General features: G+C 42.9%; 1 protein-coding gene across 2 annotated transcripts in view; it reads right to left on the minus strand.

The window, feature by feature from the left end:
• The window catches only part of SPRED2 (sprouty related EVH1 domain containing 2), a 59,821-nt gene that overhangs the window by 34,046 nt on the left and 5,894 nt on the right, over nt 1-19,881 (minus strand). The window contains exon 1 of one of the 2 annotated variants that reach the window (XM_071424925.1): nt 219-377. The exons of the other annotated variant lie outside the window; for it this stretch is intronic. Within the exon in view, the coding sequence (XP_071281026.1) occupies nt 219-235 (17 nt within the window). The 5' untranslated portion in view covers nt 236-377. Of the gene's footprint in view, nt 1-218; nt 378-19,881 lie in introns of those variants that run through there. 2 annotated transcript variants of the gene reach the window in all.

Below are 19,881 nucleotides of genomic sequence, written 5' to 3' on the forward strand. Positions count from 1 at the left end.
CGTGAATATTAAACCATTATTTCTGAAAAAAAAAAATTGATACGTGACCATTAATGAAAGGCTGTGTTTCACAGAAGAATTCATACACATTCACTGATAAATTATATGCTGATTTAGACAACATTCAGAAGGGCTGTGGGGGCAGATGGGGGGAGGCAGAGGAAAAAGAACCCCAGGAGTAAAAAATATGGAATTATACGCAGCCAGAGCACACTTACCTGCTGGGGGATGCCATTTCCTCTGCATTTTAAACCTTTACTGCTCCGTTTTAGCACCATTGCCACCACCAGCCTCCCTTGTCTGCTCCGGTTACCCCGTGTCCCAGCTGGCTGCTGCCGGGCAGGCAGGCGGCTTCCCCCCATTCGTGATTCAGTCTCCTAGAGGGATGTGCTGCATTGTGCCGGGTGAGTCATCCCAGAGGTATTCTGCACATTACAGCCCCAGCCGGGCCATTACTCATTCGCAATATCCTCCCGCCTCGGAAGAGAACATCGACCAAAGATCCTTGTTTCCCCACCCCGGTTATAGGCTGGGAAAAAATAAAATAATTACAATACAACTACCATAAAGTCATCATGGGGGTGTTTAGCAACAGCTGACGGGGCAAACGTGCTGCTGAGAGGCTGCCCAGCACAGTACCCATGCACGCAGGGCTGCAAACAGGTCCAAAGTTGAATGCAGGTGTCATTTCCTCTGGTAGCCTGTCAGCACTTAATTCCCAAAAGCTGCCAACACAGCGCTGGGACCAAGGGTCCAAACAACTCAGAAGGCTTGAAGGAAGCACTCCGCCTTCCAATATGTCTGCCTCCATCACAACTTTTAATGGGGTTTTAAATACTTCCAGTGGGCAACGAGTTGGTATCTCTAATTATCACCTACAGATCCTCATACACCCCATCTCTCCTGGCAGCCCACATAACTTTAGTGCCAACAGCAGCATCCCTGCACTCGAGCTTTGTTTTGGACACTGTGCCTCAAACACTCCCTTGCTGCTCAGGAACCTTCACAACTGCTGGAGCCTCTCGCTTAGCCAGGGTGTCATGTATGCCTTCACAAGTTCTATGATGATCTCTAACACCCTCTCATTAAAGCAGAAATGTTGCTCAAGAAATGCCTCAGCACCGATAACAAGAATAAAAATTGTGACACTACAGCTCTGCAAGCAGCTTCTAAAAATACCTGCCCAGTTTCTGAACTAATCTGTGCTGATGATTAGGCAGGAGGGGAGAAGAAAGCTAACTGTTTCCAGGATCAGCTGCTTCTGTCTGCCTTAAATGCAAATGGTTTTAACCCTGATTTAGGACAAAAAATCCCTTTTTCCCCAAGGTGGAGAATGGTGACCGAGGTAATGCTGCCTGAATCATCCTTCAGAGGAAAGCTGCATCTCCACTTTACAGAAACTGACAACCTAAAATCTCAGGTACTCCTGAAAACTTCATGTGTGGACCATGGAAATGTTGAGCTAAGGACCAAAGAGGTTTGAACCCATCTTCAGTGAGCAGACGCCAGGCCACATGAAGGATGCTGGGACATCAGAGGGGGTTGGACTGGATGGCTTTTAAAGGTCTCTTCCCATCCAAACCATTTTGATTCTATGACATTATGACATTTGTTCACTGCCTCTCTCCAGCACCCAGTGAGCGCATGTGCAGGTGCAGCAGCAGCCACCTATTTGCAGCTTGGCTGGATTTTGTCATGACAATGGAATCAAGCTACAGTCCAAAGTTGTGATGAAGACAACAAGCAGCATGTGAAGTTTGTTACAGTGGTATCAACAGACAGCTGCATTTACTGAATTTCAATATACAACTTAAAAAGATCTTTTAGTTTAATGGCCAGAGAATAGTCTGTCTTAGTAGAAGTGCATTTGCAACCAATGGGTTAACTCATTAGTCAGAGTATCATGCTATGCAAGTAATTAAAAATAATAGATGGGGCTTTTTTTTAGATCTTAATTGCACATCCCCAGTCCACATCTCATCCTATCCAGATGTGCCAGAATCTGCCATCTCACTTTCCTCTTCAAGCTCTGCAGCAACACTGCTTTTACCTTCAAATGCTTAATGCAGCACCCATCAGCTCAATCCTCATCTGTCTCCAGCAAGAACTCAGCACACTAGTCCAAAGCAACATCAGCCAGAAAAATTGAAGAAAGCTGCCTGGCACTTTTTACTGCCCAGTCCAGTTTCTAAAGCTTTTCTCCCAAGGGATGAGGGAAGATGAAATTAGCCTCCCTGTGTAAGACAAAACTATCCTTGAATAAGCTGTGTTGTAATCATGTTTTTTAAACAACATCCTGAACAGTTAGATCTCCCCAAGCTTTCCTGTTTTCTTGCCTTCCTACTGGTCTGCAGGCCATCTTGCCCCTGGTCCTCCTAAAAACGGAAGGGTCAGCACACAGAGCAACTTGGGACCATCAGAAGGTTCTTACAGATGAGCAACATCAACAAACAGTTCCAGTACGACAAATTACATAGAAAAAACCACCACGCTGTACAGGTACCACAATCTCACAGCTGCTGTGGGGCAGGTCTCAGCTGATGGGGCTGGGTTGAACCACCACCTGGGTAATCTCTGCAAAGCTGTTGCTCTGTCCAGGGTCAGGAGCAGGTGGGGACAAACACTGCATGTGAAAATGCAAGAGAGAAAAAAGCTCTCTTTTACAAAAGTTACAGCATGCTGAATTGATAGGGATGGAAATAATGCCCTCGCCTCTTGTGTACATCCAGAAGCTGCTGCATCAGTCAAGAAGAGCCACCAACTCATTCAGCTGGCTTCAAGCCCTGCTCCCAAGGGTTTTCTCCAAACGGAAGTAGATATCAAGTCACTGGATCAGCATCAACTGAATCACTCACTGGTTGGGCTCTCACCTTTGCACATGTTCATTAACCTTTAGGTTAAGCTAACAAACCTCAGCTCCAAGACTGGCAATGCTGCTGCCCTTTTAAAAAAATTATAATTCAAATAATTATTATTTTTTCCCTTAAATATTGTCCAGTCCAGGAGATTGCACACCCAATCCTCCTAGCTCAGTGCTACAGTGAAACATCCTCCAAAGCTTTCTTGCAATTCCTAGCGTGGACCAGTGAGTGGCTGTGCCAACACATGAACATCCTTCCCCATTTCCCAGCAAAATTCATGCTGCTACAGGGTTCTGCTGTTAGAAATTTAAAGTAAACACTGCACCTGGAGAGCCAGCAAGGTGGTGGATGTGTCTTTTGCTGCCTGCCAGCCAACTGCAAGCACAGTTCAAAGAGCAGAGACAGTGGCTGGAGCAAGAGGAGCCCATTTTCACTGTAGCGGTGAAGAGAATGAAATTCAGTCACCTTGTTAACAGCAGTCATATCAATGGGCTCAACTTCTGCAGCAAAACGTTAACAGAGCACCTGGGACCAGGCCCTGGCAGTTGTGAACTGGGCACAAAGATGCCTCAGCACACAATTCCAGTGCAGGGTGAGGTGTCTGAGTATCTGCAGGGCCAGGTCCATTTTGGAAATACTGAAACTTGTCATGCCTTACCCTCTGGGAACACCAGGCAACCTACCTTAAGTGTAGTATTCAAGATTAACCACAGCAATATTGCCTGAACACTGCTTGCTGTGTCTTGTAAGAGGTAAAGAAGGTGACTTTTCACCAACTTTGTTTAAATTAAAGAAACTAACAAAACCCAAAATAGAACAAACAAAAAAAACCCCAAATAATCAAATGCCCTCCAAACAAACAACAAGCCCTAACAAAAGACTTCATACATGGTCGGTGTAGTTTTATGCCCAGCACGTGAGAGACACCCATTGCACTTATGCTGTCCCTGTTGTCCACAAAGCTGTCCTAAATATCGGGATCATTAAACTGTGTTGTAAAGAAAAGCAGGAAGTATGGCAAAAATAGGAAAAAGAGCACAAAAGTAGGTCCTTAGGAAGGACTTCTGACATTTTATGATACGTTTTAGGCTGCTGAACATTACAGGAGCACTGAAATGCTCCTCCCTACATATCATTACCATGTTTTCCCTATTTTGAATGTCATTCTCATAGATGAATGGACTTTTGTACATATGTATGACAACAAAAAAATGACCCCAGCATAGATGGGTATTTCCAGCCAGGATCTGGGTGGAGGCCATATGGACTTCATTTTCCTGCAGACAGATCAAAGGGAAGTGCCAAGAGCATCTTACACGACTCCACATAAACATCCATGACCAGAAAAGAGGTTACACAAATGACATGCACCGAGCTCCTCCATGCTGGAAAAGCCTCATGTGCTTTTCTTCTTATTAAACCTTTCCTCCACAGCTCCTAATTGATAGCTGGACAAACAGCTGTAATGTACTCCAGGAAATCTAACCCTGTACTTTGCCTTACTTGTGTGACATGGCCTCAGTCATCACAGGGCACACTGCAAACTTTCATTTTCTCGATAGGAAACTGGTTTAAAAAACAAGCTACTGAAAAACCAAGGCCTCGCTCCTCCCTTTTTATTTTGCACTTTAATACTTAGCTCAAAGTAGAGGTACTTAGGTGTGAGTCTTTTAACCACTGCATCTGTGCTTTCCTTTTCTTTAGGATAAACTTTTTTTACCATGCGAGTACTTTCAGGTTAATTATGCACATCCTAAACCAGATATGTAATTTCGTGTCTTCTCCAATTTCTTCCCTCTAGATTTCAAATTATCTTTACTGCTCTCAGAGGGCTGGCACTATCTCCTGGAATGCCCCACACCACAACTCAATATTGAATGATAAAACCACCTGCAGACCAAGAGGCAGACACCAGGATATGATAATCTTTATCCACCTACATTCCCAAATCACTGAAAACTCTGGTAAAACTGTGCTGACCAGCTCCAGCTTCACACTCTCCAATCTGATGTTGACTGTGCTTCCTGTCAGCCTGCTCCCTGTTTTGCCAGGGACTGACTGGATAACTAGCTTAAGTTTTCAAGATCACTCTGCTTGTCTGTCAGTGTTAGTAAAACATTATCTTGCCCTTAAAATGTACCTTGTCCACCTCTTCTTTTCAGTGCTCCTGGGAACAAGCTGCTGTTTTATAGACTTAGAGGAAGATGGTTAATGCTTACGATTCCACTTTCATTTTTAGTAGTGTGGGAATTATTTTATTGCTCATTTATGAGTTATCCTCATATTCTGCCTCCTTCAGAACACAGTTTTACAAGGCAGGCTTTCCCTCCTGTAAAGGGTACTGCAAGTATCACCAGGTCTGCCTTGGATCAGGACATCCAGCATTAACTATTTTCATAAGGGCATGCAGTGGTAGGACAAGGGGGAATGGCTTTAAGATGAAAGAAGGCAAGTTTAGGTTAAATATTAAAAATAAATTCTTTATTCAGAGGGTGGTGAGGCACTGGCACAGGCTGCCCAGAGAAGCTGTGGATGCCCCATTCTTGAAGTGTTCAAGGTCAGGTTGGATGGGGCTTTGAGCAACCTGGTGTGGTGGGAGATGTCCCTGCAGGCTCTTTGAAGCAAGACGAGTTTTAAGGTCTCTTTCAACCCTAACCATTCTATGGTTCTATGATTCTATTTCTTAGCTTACGGATTTTATTATTTAAGTCCTATAGCAGGCAGAGATTTCTCACCAGTAGTTTTGGTTTCCTCTGGCCAACTGCATGCATGTCCTAACCCCTACTTTGTTCTCCCTGCAGCCAGCTTTCCTGTTTACATCTCTGCTGTTACTTCCCTTGCACAGCCGAAGGGCTTTGGAAAAAGGACAAACAAACAGGCATTTCCTCGAGATGCTGGCAGTTGCGTGCCTGTGCCCCTCTCCCTACCGCTGTCCTTCACCTGGTCACAACACTGTCACATGCGCTTAATGGTTTGCATTTCCTGTGCTCTGCTTTAACAGGCAGAATCTTTTAAATGCTGAAAGATATGGTGGTGCCAAGTGCCCACTGAATTGTCCCTGGCAAGAGGGATTTTGCTTGCACACAGCAGAGAAATCAATCAGGGGAATCATCTTGGGGTCATTCCTATTTTCTCATTCTGGCAGGTAAGGATGAGTTGTTCAACACACTGCATGTTCATGTTCTCACACCAATTCCTTCTGAAAAGGTTCAGTATAGGGACAGCTGGAGTCCCCTGATATATATGGAACAGATCAAAGACTCCCATGGTCTTTCCTTTTAGTAGCTTCTCATACTGTACCCATCAGGGTTTTTGGTACACTCACTACTAGCTGGGAGATGCCATCTCAAATCTTCTGGATTCATTGGGGAATACCACAACATCAGACCAAAAAAACCTGCTAACAGCTTATGCAAGTCTATTAATTGAAATGACCACAACACCGTTTAAAGGCATCAAAAAATGAAATCTAAAGAGAAGCAACATTATCTCCTTGCAGAAGATCTGTGGGAAGAAAGCATCTATCTTTTATGTTTGGGAAAGCCCCATCTATACCATATACTGTCCATTTTCAATAAATGACTGAAGTATCTACAAGGGAGGAAGAAGATATACCTTGATTTTTTTTCTTAACTTCACAATGGTTTTTCTCTCTCTCAAGCCGTTTAACAACCACTCTACCCATGTTCAGCAGATGATAATGAAACCACATGTGTTCATCTCAATCCAAAATGGCTTAATTTTTTTCCCCCTCCCCTTAAACTCAGATTTAACCAGGGTTTTAATTCCAAGGACAAAAGGTGCACGCTTACCCTTTTATGCCCCACCTACAAACTTGGGGTTTTTCCTTAAGGCAGTTTCATCCAGTTATAAGTCTGACTTTAGGACTTATCTGTCTCTGCCACGATGTCCAGTAATATCTTGGAGCAAAAGAAATTATAGCAAGGAATAGCCTTGGTCTGAAGATGGGTCTCCTCTGTATTTGTGCAAAAGGAGGCAGCTCTATGCCTAGCACTCCACTGTGATGTTTTGGCTCCCAGAGAAGTCGGCAGAAGAGTGATGTGTCAAGACTGCCCTGCATGGCCTTCTTTTCCACTAGAAATTATTATTCTGAGAAAACAGCAATGACTTTCTGGCCTCCTAAGGGAGAAGACCACTGCCCAAAAGCAAGATGAGTACAAACTTTGCTAAACAGTTTGCACCATGATGGGAAATCACAAGTTGACAAGACGTTTGAAAAAAACCCCAAACCCAAATCAATGAAAACTCCCCCATGCCTCTCCGAGTGTGATAAAGAGATATTTTCATCATTAATCTGCAAGGTGGGGCAAAGGCCCACAAGTTGCTCCTTTGTCCAGGGATGCCTTTTTATTAATGTTAGCACCATGAGAAGGCTGCTGCCCAACCTGTGCTTCCTCCAGCATGGGTTGCAGGGACAATAAGGGTTGCAGGTAGTGCAGGGACAGCCCTGGGAGCCACTAGGCCAATGCTGAGAAGATGCTGTGCATATGAACACAGCCCAGTGCATTCTGCCATGGAAACCCCAGGCTGTGCCAGAATGAGCTCTGACCTACAGGCCCAGCTCCAGCAGATTCAGTGACGGAGTCAGATGATGACAACTCCTTTCGAAATAGAAAGCTGACGGGGAAAGTCAGTTACTCATCCAAATCCAGTGCTCTCCCTTGGAAATGCATGGATGACGCATACCATCAATTTTGAGAGGGGAGAAATTACATTTCTCCTGTCTTCACCCTGCCCAGATGTGCTTGGGCTGCAATGAGTCCAGCGAGAACTTGGGAGTTAAGTCCCCATCCAACACACGCACACATGCACGAGGAATATAGGAGGAATATATTTACACATTTAATGCATGTACTTAGTGTTGAAATTAGCTAGAAGTAAGAAAAGTTATTAGTGTAGCAGCTGAAAAGATTGTTTCCATCCCATTATAACAAGGCAATGCAACATCTGGATGTGGAAAACAGTTGACTAGTGGCCAACGCTCACCTTGCTAAAGGATTAAGTGGAAATCTGTGGCTGTCTCAAGAGAAAGCCTAGGATGTAGCAGCATTCCTCTTCTGGAATTCCAGCTAACACTCAGATAGGAGTCCTCCAGATGCATTCACAACCAAGTAAATGAAGTTTAGCTGAAACAATGCTTTGCCAAAACTAACACAATGACAGTAACCTCTGGAATTTGGTGCTACTTGCAGATGTCCCAAAGGTTGCCATCAATGAAGTCATAAAAGAGGTACTTTAACTCTTGGCAATGATTCATCCAGGTATTTTTTCTAGCAAAAAGCCTTATTACTGAGGGGAGAGTTTCCCATTATTTGCAGGAAAATTCAGAGGAGAACAAACAGATACTAATTTGTTAAAAAGACAGATAAACATGTACAGGAAACACTTCTATGAAGGTCGTGATCCTCTGAAGATTAGCAATCTACAGTACTGGAGACAAAACCACGACACTGAGGAAACAAGTGAACTATAAAAACAGGAAGAAGTGGAAGGTTATTTTTTTATGTTATTTTGAGGGAATATTTGTTTTTCTGAAGCTTAAGATACCAGCAAAAGCCTCCATCTGCAGGTCATACTATTCTCTATACAAAAGCAGCTGCAGCGAGTTTCCTCACCCAGGTCCCCAGAGCTGTCAGATGGGGAGGCCATCCTGCACATTACAGATCTGCTGTTTCCCTAACCAACACTGTTGTTCAGTTTTCACCTCATCTAAAGCCATTATGAATTGATGCACAGACAATACTCTATAGCTGACACCAATAAATCAAGTTATTTTGATGCATTTCCCCCACAGCCACAGGGCTAGGCCTTCCCTCCAGATATGTATTTTGGTATATTTACTGTAACAATATTAAGGTAGTACTTGTTGGAAATGAAGGGCTTTGCCACAAACAGAAAAGTTGTTCTGGACTCTCCTGCCTTAAGTTTGTGTTCAAATGAAAATAAAACCATCACTGCTGTGAAGACAAGGACGCAGCTGGGATGTGCTGGGGCCAGCCACCACTTCTGCAGCAACCACTTCTGCTGGCACAACTATTTTCAGACTGTCGCAAGTCACCAAAACTGAACAGACCCATCACTTTGTCTGGAGGCACCAAACTTTGCTTCTGTCTCAGAAACATCTTGTGTTCACTCATGGTGGCATCACAAGGAGCCCTCAGACTTCTCTTCTATGATATATAACTTCTCCTCCTTAAGTGAGTCAGGCTGAGGCACAGCACTGCCATGGGGTCTTCTGCTGTTAAAGGAGGTGGGAAGAGTAGGAGACAGGACCCCCACATCAATTTGTCTTCACTCAGGATCTTTTTGAAACAACTTCTCCACCTTTTTCTTGCAAAAGCCTGCAAGAAATCTAGATAATTCCCACTGCAACCAATGCCATGCACATGTACTCAATGCCAACCTAAGAGCAGAATTCAAATCTTTCTGCAGAATTCCCAGAGCACAGAAAGCTATCAATGCAGAAAATAAGTCCAACTTAACCTGAAAAAAAGGTTTAAATATTTATACTCCTAATATATCCTCATCACTTCACTCTTCAGTACCATTTATAGCTGAGTTATTTTTGTCCACTGAAAGTCATCCCTTTGAACTAGGGCATTCACTGTTTAGGAAAAACAATTAAATTTCCATGTTAGTTAGTGGATGTTAGTTAACTAGCAGGGGGAAAATTATCTACGTTAGGAAAATGCAAGTGCAACACCATCAGTCCTGCTTTCCACTTGGCTTTGACCTCTACCACAACTGCAATAATGATGCAGATGTTATTTGTACGGTTATTGCACACAAATTTCTAAGTACCTCTATACTGGATCAAATATGAAGCAGTTGCTCTTTGTCTGACACACACTACACCAAGCCACATACCTTCTGCTTTGGTATTAAGAAGAACAGTGACTGCCTGTAACAGTATGGTCATCAGTGAGTACCCACCTTTTGCCAATTCACGTTTCCTTTCCACACGATTACTTACATTCAAATGCTGCTGAACTGCTGCAAATTCAATAGACCAGTTTTTACCTTTGCTACCTTCTGGGTTTGTCTGCCCCATGTGTGCTCATCTACCAGGGTTTTATGGGACCAAATGTTCTACACCACTTTGTATTTCCTCCTGTTAAGTACTGGTACTGGTAATTAAACAACTCACACCAGTTACAAGCAGAAACTGGAATAATAATAATAACAAAAATAAAAGACAGAGCCCATAAGCACCAGCTTCTAGGAAATCACTATCAGAAACACTGCTAAAGTTTATGCTCTCTGGCTAATTAAGTACTTGAGGTGGAGGTAAGAAGCTGCGCCCATATACAGTGCTTACCAAGACTTCCTGTGCTTTCCGCCCTGATATATTACCCAGAAAAGTAATTTCAACTCTGAAATTACACCCCGATATCCTGACTTCACCCCTTCTTTGCTCCAGATGAAGGAATGAGCTACCATAAAACCCTGTGCAATGCTTCCACAAAAGTACCAAACTTTGACTCCTGCCATTGAGATAGATCATCAGTAGAGAACCAACTAACAAAATACAACAGTGTTTTGCTCCATTGTCTGCCAATACCCAAGAGATACTTTCAGAAGTCACGGACTAGCTCTTCAAGTCCTTTTCTTCAAAGCACATAAAAATAGTATGAAGTAACAGCAAAGCACAATAAAATGGTGGGTGCCTCATCTGGCTTCTGAGCTCTAGCAGCTCTGGTGACAGGACACAGGGTCCAGGACAGTTGTAAGCCAGATGATGCTGAAAGCGCTGGACTTTTGTTCTGGGACATCTCATGGCTTCTTCACTTTGCACAGTCCTGGCTGCATGGGGCATTTTTGCCTTACCCATTAATCAATCAGTGTTTGAGGTCCATCAGTACTTGGCATGCCAATGACATGAGAAATAAAATCACAACAACAACAACAAAAACAATAATAAATTCAAGCAGCTTCAAAACTCTTCATGGCACTTACAGACTCTGGACTCTCCTGCCAAGCTAGGTAGCGATGGGGAAGGCTGAGTTCTGGTGCCAGGGACCCCAGATGCCCATCATGCCTATAATGACCAGCTGTTACCAGCATGGAGGATGGTACAGGCACTATTTCAAAAATCCCTCTCCTGGATAGTGCCTGAGACTTCCTCTGCCAAGCATGTGGCATTGCAAGCTCCAGGGGGCTCCTCATTTGCTTTCCTGAAATGCTGCTGTGGAATGGGCACGGAGGGCTTTGAGGAGTCCAGAGGTGCTCACACTGTCTCCAAATAGCTGGTTTTATTAACTTTAACCTGCACCCGTGGGCTGCTGAAGGTGCTACATCCCATTTAGATTTGCAGGGATAAAATTAAGCTTTTCCTTTGATAGGGAGCGATTTCTGTGCAGTGCCACAATGCTTGTTCAGGCAAGCTTTCTACTCACCTGGGGCAAGTATACTCTTCAAGCTTAATTAGATCATATCCCTAGCTAAAAAAACTTAATAGTTAATTGAAACTTCATGCCAACCTATAGTTTGCTCTGCATGTCTCTCATGCCTTATGTAATAGAAGTCCAAGGGTGGGAGAGCAGTGTGGGGTGGGGAGAAGGTTTAATTTTAGCCAAAAGGAAGAACAGAGTCAGCACACTGCCTAGCTAAAGAAACAAACAAAAAATAAAAATCCACTCTGCCACAACCCTGCTCCATGATGTGAACTGACTAGTGCATGCATATGTACCATAAAGCAGAGGAGTGCTAAATGTCAAAAAGTGTTCACAAAACTGGAGGTACAGCCATGGACAACACAAGCCAAGAGTGCTGTGCTATGCAACATGGGGGTACAGTCTGCAGACAGTGTGCACAAGCCATGGAGATGCTAACAATGCACTCTGGACAAAACTAAGGCTTATCCTACAGTGGGAAAGTTATCACATACAGAAAAAAGTATCTTTTTTAAGCACAGAAGAGGTTAGTATATTTAACATTTTAATTAGCTCATGAATGACAAAACCACAGTGCTGCAAAAGAAGTTCCTGTATTTAAAATGTTCCAAAATAAAATTAATACACAGGGACTGGATTTCAGCCTTTTAGGTATTTCTTTCCCCCATATTTAAGGTCTACTTTTCAGAGTAAGTTACATATAAGATAGCAATAACATATACAAGCTGTAAACAAGCACAAACCTTTCAACTTTTCTTTATTCAATTAACTGAAGAAACTCATTCATCTTCTCTGTAATGCAGCACCTTCCTACAAGCCACACTTCACTCTCCCTCCAGTCATATATTTCTTCCTGGGATTCAAAGATTTCCCTTTGGTGTCAAGGGAGTTTTTAAATTCCCTTTATGAATTATACAGCAAGAGATACCTGAAACAGGTGCTCAGCCAAGGACAATCCCATTGAAGCAATCGAAGGAAAACCCTCCTTGGTTTTCTGCCATCTCACTAACCTAGGGAGCTCTAAGAACAGCTCTAGCAATTTACAGGTAGGACTGCCCTGGACCTTATATAATACATTTTTGAGAAAAATATTATAAGCCTCCTAAGTTATCTGCCATCCAGAATTTGAAGCAAAACACTGAATCAGCAAAACACCCCAAAGGGGTTACTTCCTTCATTGATCAACACTTATCATTTTCAAGTGTCTTGAAACGCATGACATAACAGGAACATTTACCTATGGATTAAAAAAAAAAACAAATTCAACAAGCTGTTCTGCATTTTTCATCCTTGCTACATGAGATCTTGAGGAGAAGTTCAGGCGCCAGACAGTTCTGGCCTAAGCCAACACCAGTTCTGTAAAACACAGCACAGTTTCCCTTCCCTGTTTGCTTTGCACTGTGGACTTCCACGCCTCACATCCCTGCAACCACCGCCATCCGTCATGCTCCAGCTGCCTCTCCCTGGCTATTTACTTAGGGCTGGGTACGGCCAGGAATTCCTCCGTGTAACAAAATGTACAAACATGCTTTTATGTAGGGCATTTCGATGCTGGAGAGTGCTCTCAAGGAGTTTCCCCTTGCTGTCCTGGAGAGCTGGCTTTACTCCGAAGTTCAGGGAGCAGCAGAAGTTTCTTGCTGACAAAAGTCACATGTGGAAGCAGAGGAAAGGGGTTCAACATTTATTCTATCCACCTAAGGAAATGAGAGCTTAAAGGAGTGCAGAATCCAGAATGTAAGATATGATAAGGCTTAACAGGTAAGGAAATAGCTGGTGCTCTGTATCTGGTAAGGAATGCACCCCTCAAGGATAAGCCAAGGAAGACTCACTGTCTAACACTGGAAGACACCATCTGCAGACACAAAGTAGATTCACTTCTGGTCTAAGAAAAATAGTCACCACCTCCTTGTTCCCTCTCTAGCAAAGGATGACCCAACTGCCCCAAATTCACATCATTGCAGTTAATAAAACCACAAGCAGAAATTACTCAGTACAAAAAAAATTGTATTTTTTCTGCTGAGCCACCACCAATTAAGATAAATTTCTCTGTCATTCCATTCCTGCCTCCTCTCCCCACTGCTTTCATTACATACAGGGATGTTTACTTCAATATCCACTGTAAAATAAATCTAGTGCTAACCACACTCAGAAGTAACATCAGTAGCTACCTACCAAGTACTTTTTAATGCATGCTAAGATTTGGAGAGTCACTTTCATATAAAGATGAAAGAGGATGTGAAGGATGTTCAGTTCTCAATTGAAGGAGAGTTAATGTTGACCATTTCAAGAGACAACCTCTTCCAAATGCAGGCATGTTCTCTGCAACCAGCAGCAGCAGCTTTCACCTAGCTCACTGGAGCCAATTATTGAGCTCTTTACAGCATAACTCACAACAAATAGCTTATGTTATATATTGTGTCTAATTGTTCCACAGACAAGTGGTTGGAGACAACAGACCCAGACCCAGATGCCTCTTGCAAAGCAGTTGGGTTTTCCAACCCTGGATTACAGGGCAAGGGCTTCTTTATACTGGACAAAGGCAGCACCCTGCTGTTCTAAACACCCACACTGTGAGCAAGTATAGCCAGGGCTCACTACTTGTGACCCAAGGTAAATGATGATCTGAAGAATATCTAACCAGGGATGCTCATTTTCAGTCCCACCTCTACCATTTGTACCCCAAGCACCAAAATTAGAGCAATTTTTTTTCTTCTTAAAATATGTAGAAGCAAGCACTACTTGCAACTGACTACATATAGGAGGGTACCAGACTCATGTATAACCACAAAACCTGGTAAATGGTCTTGTGAGAAATTATTTCTCCCATTCCTGCAGCAGAGTGCAAGCAAAAGACGGAAACAGTCTAATAATATTTAATTGCTTTTTTTCCTGTATATGAAATTTGTACAAAAGGCATGACTTTTAAAATCTCAACACTTAAGTGCTAGAAAAAGGATGTATTTTCTTCTCTGTATCACCTTACCCCAAATCAACATAGAAACCTCAGTTACATTCACAATCCAAATAGAATGGATTAGCAGAATCACTCTGTGATTTTATTGCTTCAATCACTGCAGAATGTGGAGTGCATTTGGCCAGCAGAGACAAACCCAAAAGCAGCAAAGCACTCTCCTGCTCACTGCTGTTCCCCTTTGGTTTTCTTCAAGTCAGCGCTGAGAAAGCAAATTAAGCTTCCAACTCTCAGCTCCTATAATGGCAGGAGATACGCAGCACTGACTCCAGAAGTTTATATATCTTCTCTTTAAAACATAAATGGGAAGGTGTACACAAACACCCTTCTTTCCCCATCCCTTCCTTCCCACCATAAGATGGGCTGTTTATTTTTTTATTTGACCTTATGAAAGGTTGGGGAAGCTATTCCACCAATACTCTGATAAAGATTGCCCACGCTTCCTTAGGGAAACAGCCAAGGGAAGGAGGAAAAAAAAAAACCAAAAAACCACCACCCAAACACCCCCACCAGCAATAAAACAGCTAGATGTATTATTTAATGACTTTTGGATAGAACACCAAATTTTATCGACTAATTAATCCAGTCTACAGCTCACCCAGAGCTTTCCTGAACTAGAAAATACAGAGTACACGAATGTACAAGCACTAAGTACTGCAGAACTTCAGTGCTCCATAGCCAACCAAGATAAAACTGCCTCAGATAGGGGTTTTTGAGTTTCAATTTATGGATCTTCAGGACCACCATTTCTAAAACAGTCCATGTAGCTACTAACTCTAGGGAACAATCGTTTATGCTCATGGAGATTTGGAATGAAGAGGGGCTTTTCTGCATGCACTGGAAATTTATTTCAGGACTCTTGTTAAAAGGCACACATGCAGAACCAAACCAAATGAATGGCTAGTGGCAGACTTTGTTAAGCTGTAATTTTTTTCATTCATGGGCTGTGATTTTAAAGGGCTCCTCAACTGCTCACTGGGGGAGGATCAGCACAGCTGAGGTCACAGGCGCACCAACCATGATATCCACATCCAAAAACTGGGAGACCCTGGCTAGATCCTGGCCTCTGGGCACACAGTTATTCCTAGGACACAGTAAAAAGCCTGGGAGAGAGGCAAGATTTTTAATGTGCAAGCACAGAAGAGAAGCTGGATAAAAACATCACAGTAAGGGAGGCACACATATTTTAACATCATCCAGCCAGCATCATGCAAGCTGGCCATGGCAATCCCAGGATAAATAAACTCTTTTGGAGTTCAATCCAAGGCATCAAAATAAGCCCATTTCTGTCTCTCCTTTATGTGGTGTCGCTAAGCATTTCTACACATACCACATTTCTATAATCATAACTTTGAGGTGGGGGAAGATCATCCTCCCCCATGTAAAACAGATAAAATCCCTTACCTTCCTCCTGACTCTGTGTTTGTAAGGTCACTTATCCAGAGAGACTGACCTGGGAAGGTTTAGGACTTCTGGGTAAGGGTGAGGGAGACACAGACTTTAGTAACTGATAAAAACACAAACAAACCTGATAAACAGCTAAGAAAAGAAGAACGGTTGACATTTATAATATAACTTGTTTTAGGAACTACTGTAAAAAGGCACATCACTGACTGATAAGATCTTCTAAATCAGTGGAGTTTATGTATACATAGGCACAAGGGGAAAACGTTTATTTGGACTTTAAGGTTCTTCCTGTAGGATGCAGTGTTTATAAAGGGTATTTCTAGAACTTCCTGACTTGCATTTGTGAGATTGTGCTCCCTGTGTGCCTCCAGTTCCCTCTGCACACCAGCTTGTCCCTCTCCTCTCAATACCCCTTTAATTTTATTTATTATTTTTAACCAATCTGGTCAACTCTATGTTTCACTTCCTTCAAATAACAAGCAGAGGCTCATCTCCAGCACTGTTTAGTAATTTTCCAGCCATTCAATACACTCATGAAATATTACTATAACAAAATGCCAAATACTTGCACAGAAAAGAAAAAAGGAAATTTTTCCCTTAAGCAGCTCTAATGGCTTAACTGTACTGCAGCCTTTTATTCTTGCTTTTAAACACAAAAAACAAGCTCTGCACTCTCTTATTCTTCTAGTTCAACTAAACACCAAGTGCCTTTTGAAAAACACAAGGTCATTCAAGCAATGCAAGAATGAAAATTACTATTTTATAAAACTCTGTACCATTTCCTAACCCTTTTTATCTTTACAGCCACCAAACTGCATACATATAGTAACATGTAGAGCAATCATGGGCTGCAACCAGCTTAACACCTCCCATGCCAAGTTTCAGTCAAGGATGAATTACATTGGCAGCATTATAAACCTCTAGTGATAAAGTTTTTGCTGCAATTTCACCAGTATTTAAAATAAAAAAGCCCACCACAGAAGTATCAGTGGCTTTTCCATAATTTATAAACACACACACTTTAAATACATGGAGCACAAAAAGCTCCTGAAATACAGAGATTCACACTGAGGTCTAACAGAGGTGTCTGTACCCTGGCCCTCTATTGCCACCAAGGCAAGCAGGGCTTTTAATACAACTTCAAAAATGAAAATAAAAACTTTAAAAAGAAATCAGCACTAAGGAACCAGACACCTTGGTTTTTAGGAAATGTGATCATGTAAGGTGGCAGCATTGTTGAAACTGTGGAGAAAATTAGAGAGGGCAGGTCTAGGTCTGGCCCCTGATCTTCAGCAACATGCTCTCCCATGGAGCTCTTTCACAGCCAATCTGCTAGCAGAGGAGGGTGAATTTCTCAGCTCATTGATATCATCAAGACCCACTGCATGGGGCACCTAAGGCAAAATTAGGCATTCATCACCCCACTGAACCACTGGACTTCAGACCTCAAACACTCACTCACAGAGTACAGACAAATCATGGAGAGGTGCAAGGATTCAAGCATCACAGTAATCACACAAATAAATGAAACAAAAGTAAGTAATTGAACAAAAACTAAGCTACACATCTATAATCTCCAAGCATGCTTTAAATTAACCCAGGTAATACTTTCAGATCTCTACATCGTTTTAAAGAATGAGACAGTTTGTAAATAATTGCAACCCCAGAGCCAGATCCCCACAGCAGTACTGACTGTACTTGCCAGTTCTGCTGATGCCTTTCAGCAGCTCTTTTATGGCATCCCTTGGATCACTGGAAAACAACAACAACAACAAAAAAATAGCTCTCCAGTATTAGAACCTGGATATGTTTCCCCTTCACAGTCCTCAAGGTCCTACAAAGATGGATGTGGTGACAAGCTGCCCAGAATCACTACCAAGGCATGATCCCAGCTATTCAACCCCCGCCCTCTTCTGTCCCAACCTGAGGCAAAGCACACGTGCTGCAACTGCTCTGTGCTGCAACTTGAAGCATTAGTTAGCAACCTTCCCTCAGCTCCAGGGCATACCTTTCCACTTGTAAAACCAGGTGAACAGCCAGCATGCCTTCCAAGCACTTGGAAGCCCAGGTGGGAGTGTTTGGACATGTCAGCGAAGAAATGCAGTGAGTGGAGGTAAGCTGAGCTCTCTGCCTTTAGTGAGGGGGTGAACATGATAGGTATCTTTTTGGGCAGCATCCCCCTCAAAACAGGGACCTGCTCAAGGTGCTATGGATTAGGAATCATTACAGAAAAAAGAAGTGCTGCCAATATTTAAAGGGAGAAAGTCAGATAGAAAGGAGACCCTTCTTTCACCTCATGTACGTCCCCCAGAAAAATGCTTTCCATCACTAGTACGGGAATTAACAAATAAATAAAAAGCATAAATGGTCTAGAGACTCAAACAAAAAAGGTAAATTACACAGGTGTGCTTTAGCTCAGATACTAATTGCTTCTAGTGGCATCAACTAATTCTAAACATGGATTTAAGTCCTGTAAAACCACATCATTTAAGAAATGTCTTTCTGCAGGTGAGGGGAGGACCAGCAAGGAGCTGGTAGGTGAACTGTGATGCTGCAACAGGCTCCAGTGTTTAAGGAAGAAGCTTTGTGATTTCCCACAGCATTTTGAAACTGACTGCTGTACAATTGCCTTCAGTGCATTTCAAGTATTGCAATGGAAACTAATCTTGCTCTCAACTACTCAAACAGGCAAACGATGTTCTACATTTTAATGTACAGGAGGGAAGCAGCCACTTCTAGCTAGCAAGAAAAGAAGTAATGGGACTATCCAAACAGGATGTATGTATAATGCAGTTAAAAAAACCAACAACCTAAGTGTTTCCAGACCTCCTTGGGACTTGAGTGCATGTGCAGAACATGCTCCTGTCCTAGCACGGCAGCACAGGTCCTACAAGCTGGAAGATGTGTTTTCCATACACAGGATCAAAAGACACTATCAGGTTTTACAGCACATCTCCCAGCGCCAGTCTGGCAAAGAGCATCAGCAGAGGTGGAACAGTGACCAACTCAACCCTCCTATTAAAAAGGAGGGGGAAGCGGTTACACTCAACAGGAGACAAACACTTTTGTTCCTATGGAGAGATGTACACAGGTAAGGAGTCCTAATGTTACTTCTGAAAGCCCATTTATCCTTCGAATAGTTCACTGAAGACGCTAATTCTGGCTTGCATTTTTCCTCATTTCTGTAGTACCTGGGACAAAAAGCTCTAGCTAGCAAGGAAAAAGCTTCATCACCACGGCAGTCTTCAGGTCATGGAATGTTTTTATCCTTGCCAGACACTGCTGTCAAAGTCCACACTTTGGACAACTCTGCAATCCTACTTTTGGAACAACCACAGATGGGGAAATCAACTTCTATCGTTAGAAAGTCCCGTACACCTTCCTCCCCATGCCTGCCAGTAAGAAGCTTCCTTCCTAGCTGGAATAGCCATCAGCAGTACTCAGCTGATAGACTCAAGATCTCTCCTCTGATTACATGTAGGAGTTGGGAACAAAGTGGGGGGGTGACAGGGACACGACAAGTCCCCAAAACATAGTCCTTGAAGTGCAAGTTGCAAGCAAAGAAAGTCAAACAACAAAGTTATTCAAAGACTGTAAGAACAAGCAGGCTAGAGACAAAAACAGTACTTTGGGCTAAAACTCACTTTAGACCTACTGCAACAGGTAGAACCTGCTGGCAGAAAAGTCTCCAACAGCCTTGAAAGCAGGTTTTGTAATAGTGCTTTTGATAAAACACCATACTTTAAGGTGAAGCATCTACTTCTACTGCATGGGGTAGACAGTGTTTTACTGAGTGCATGTTGTAAGGATCACCTTCCCCTGATATGAGAAGAAAATACTGCCATGAGGGTTTGTCTGCAGCATGAGTCGTAGAAGTCCTGCTTCCAGACAAGTGTGACACAAGAAGGAATAGAAATAAAATCAAGACAAAGCAAAACAATACCCTCGAGAGTGTGGAGAAAAGGAAATGGGGACAGAAAATGATATGGAGTGAAGACATCCTCCTGGACTTTGAGATGATGTCCGCCTGCCCCCACAACACTTGTCCGACATCAAGCTGGAGCAGAAAAATGAGGTTTGGGAACATTTGCAGGTACCAAGACTGATGGTGATAAACCTCCCAGAACTGCTGTGCTGGTGTGCAGAAATGCATTAGTAGTGCATTGCTTTGCTATTCTTGCTCCTCATCCCAGCTCCATCCTGCAGCTCTATAGCCTCCACTCATCCA

The sequence above is a fragment of the Agelaius tricolor genome, unplaced genomic scaffold (assembly GCF_023055355.1).
Source record: "Agelaius tricolor isolate 1412-34295 unplaced genomic scaffold, bAgeTri1.0.p SCAF_1, whole genome shotgun sequence".
Classification (NCBI taxonomy): domain Eukaryota; kingdom Metazoa; phylum Chordata; class Aves; order Passeriformes; family Icteridae; genus Agelaius; species Agelaius tricolor.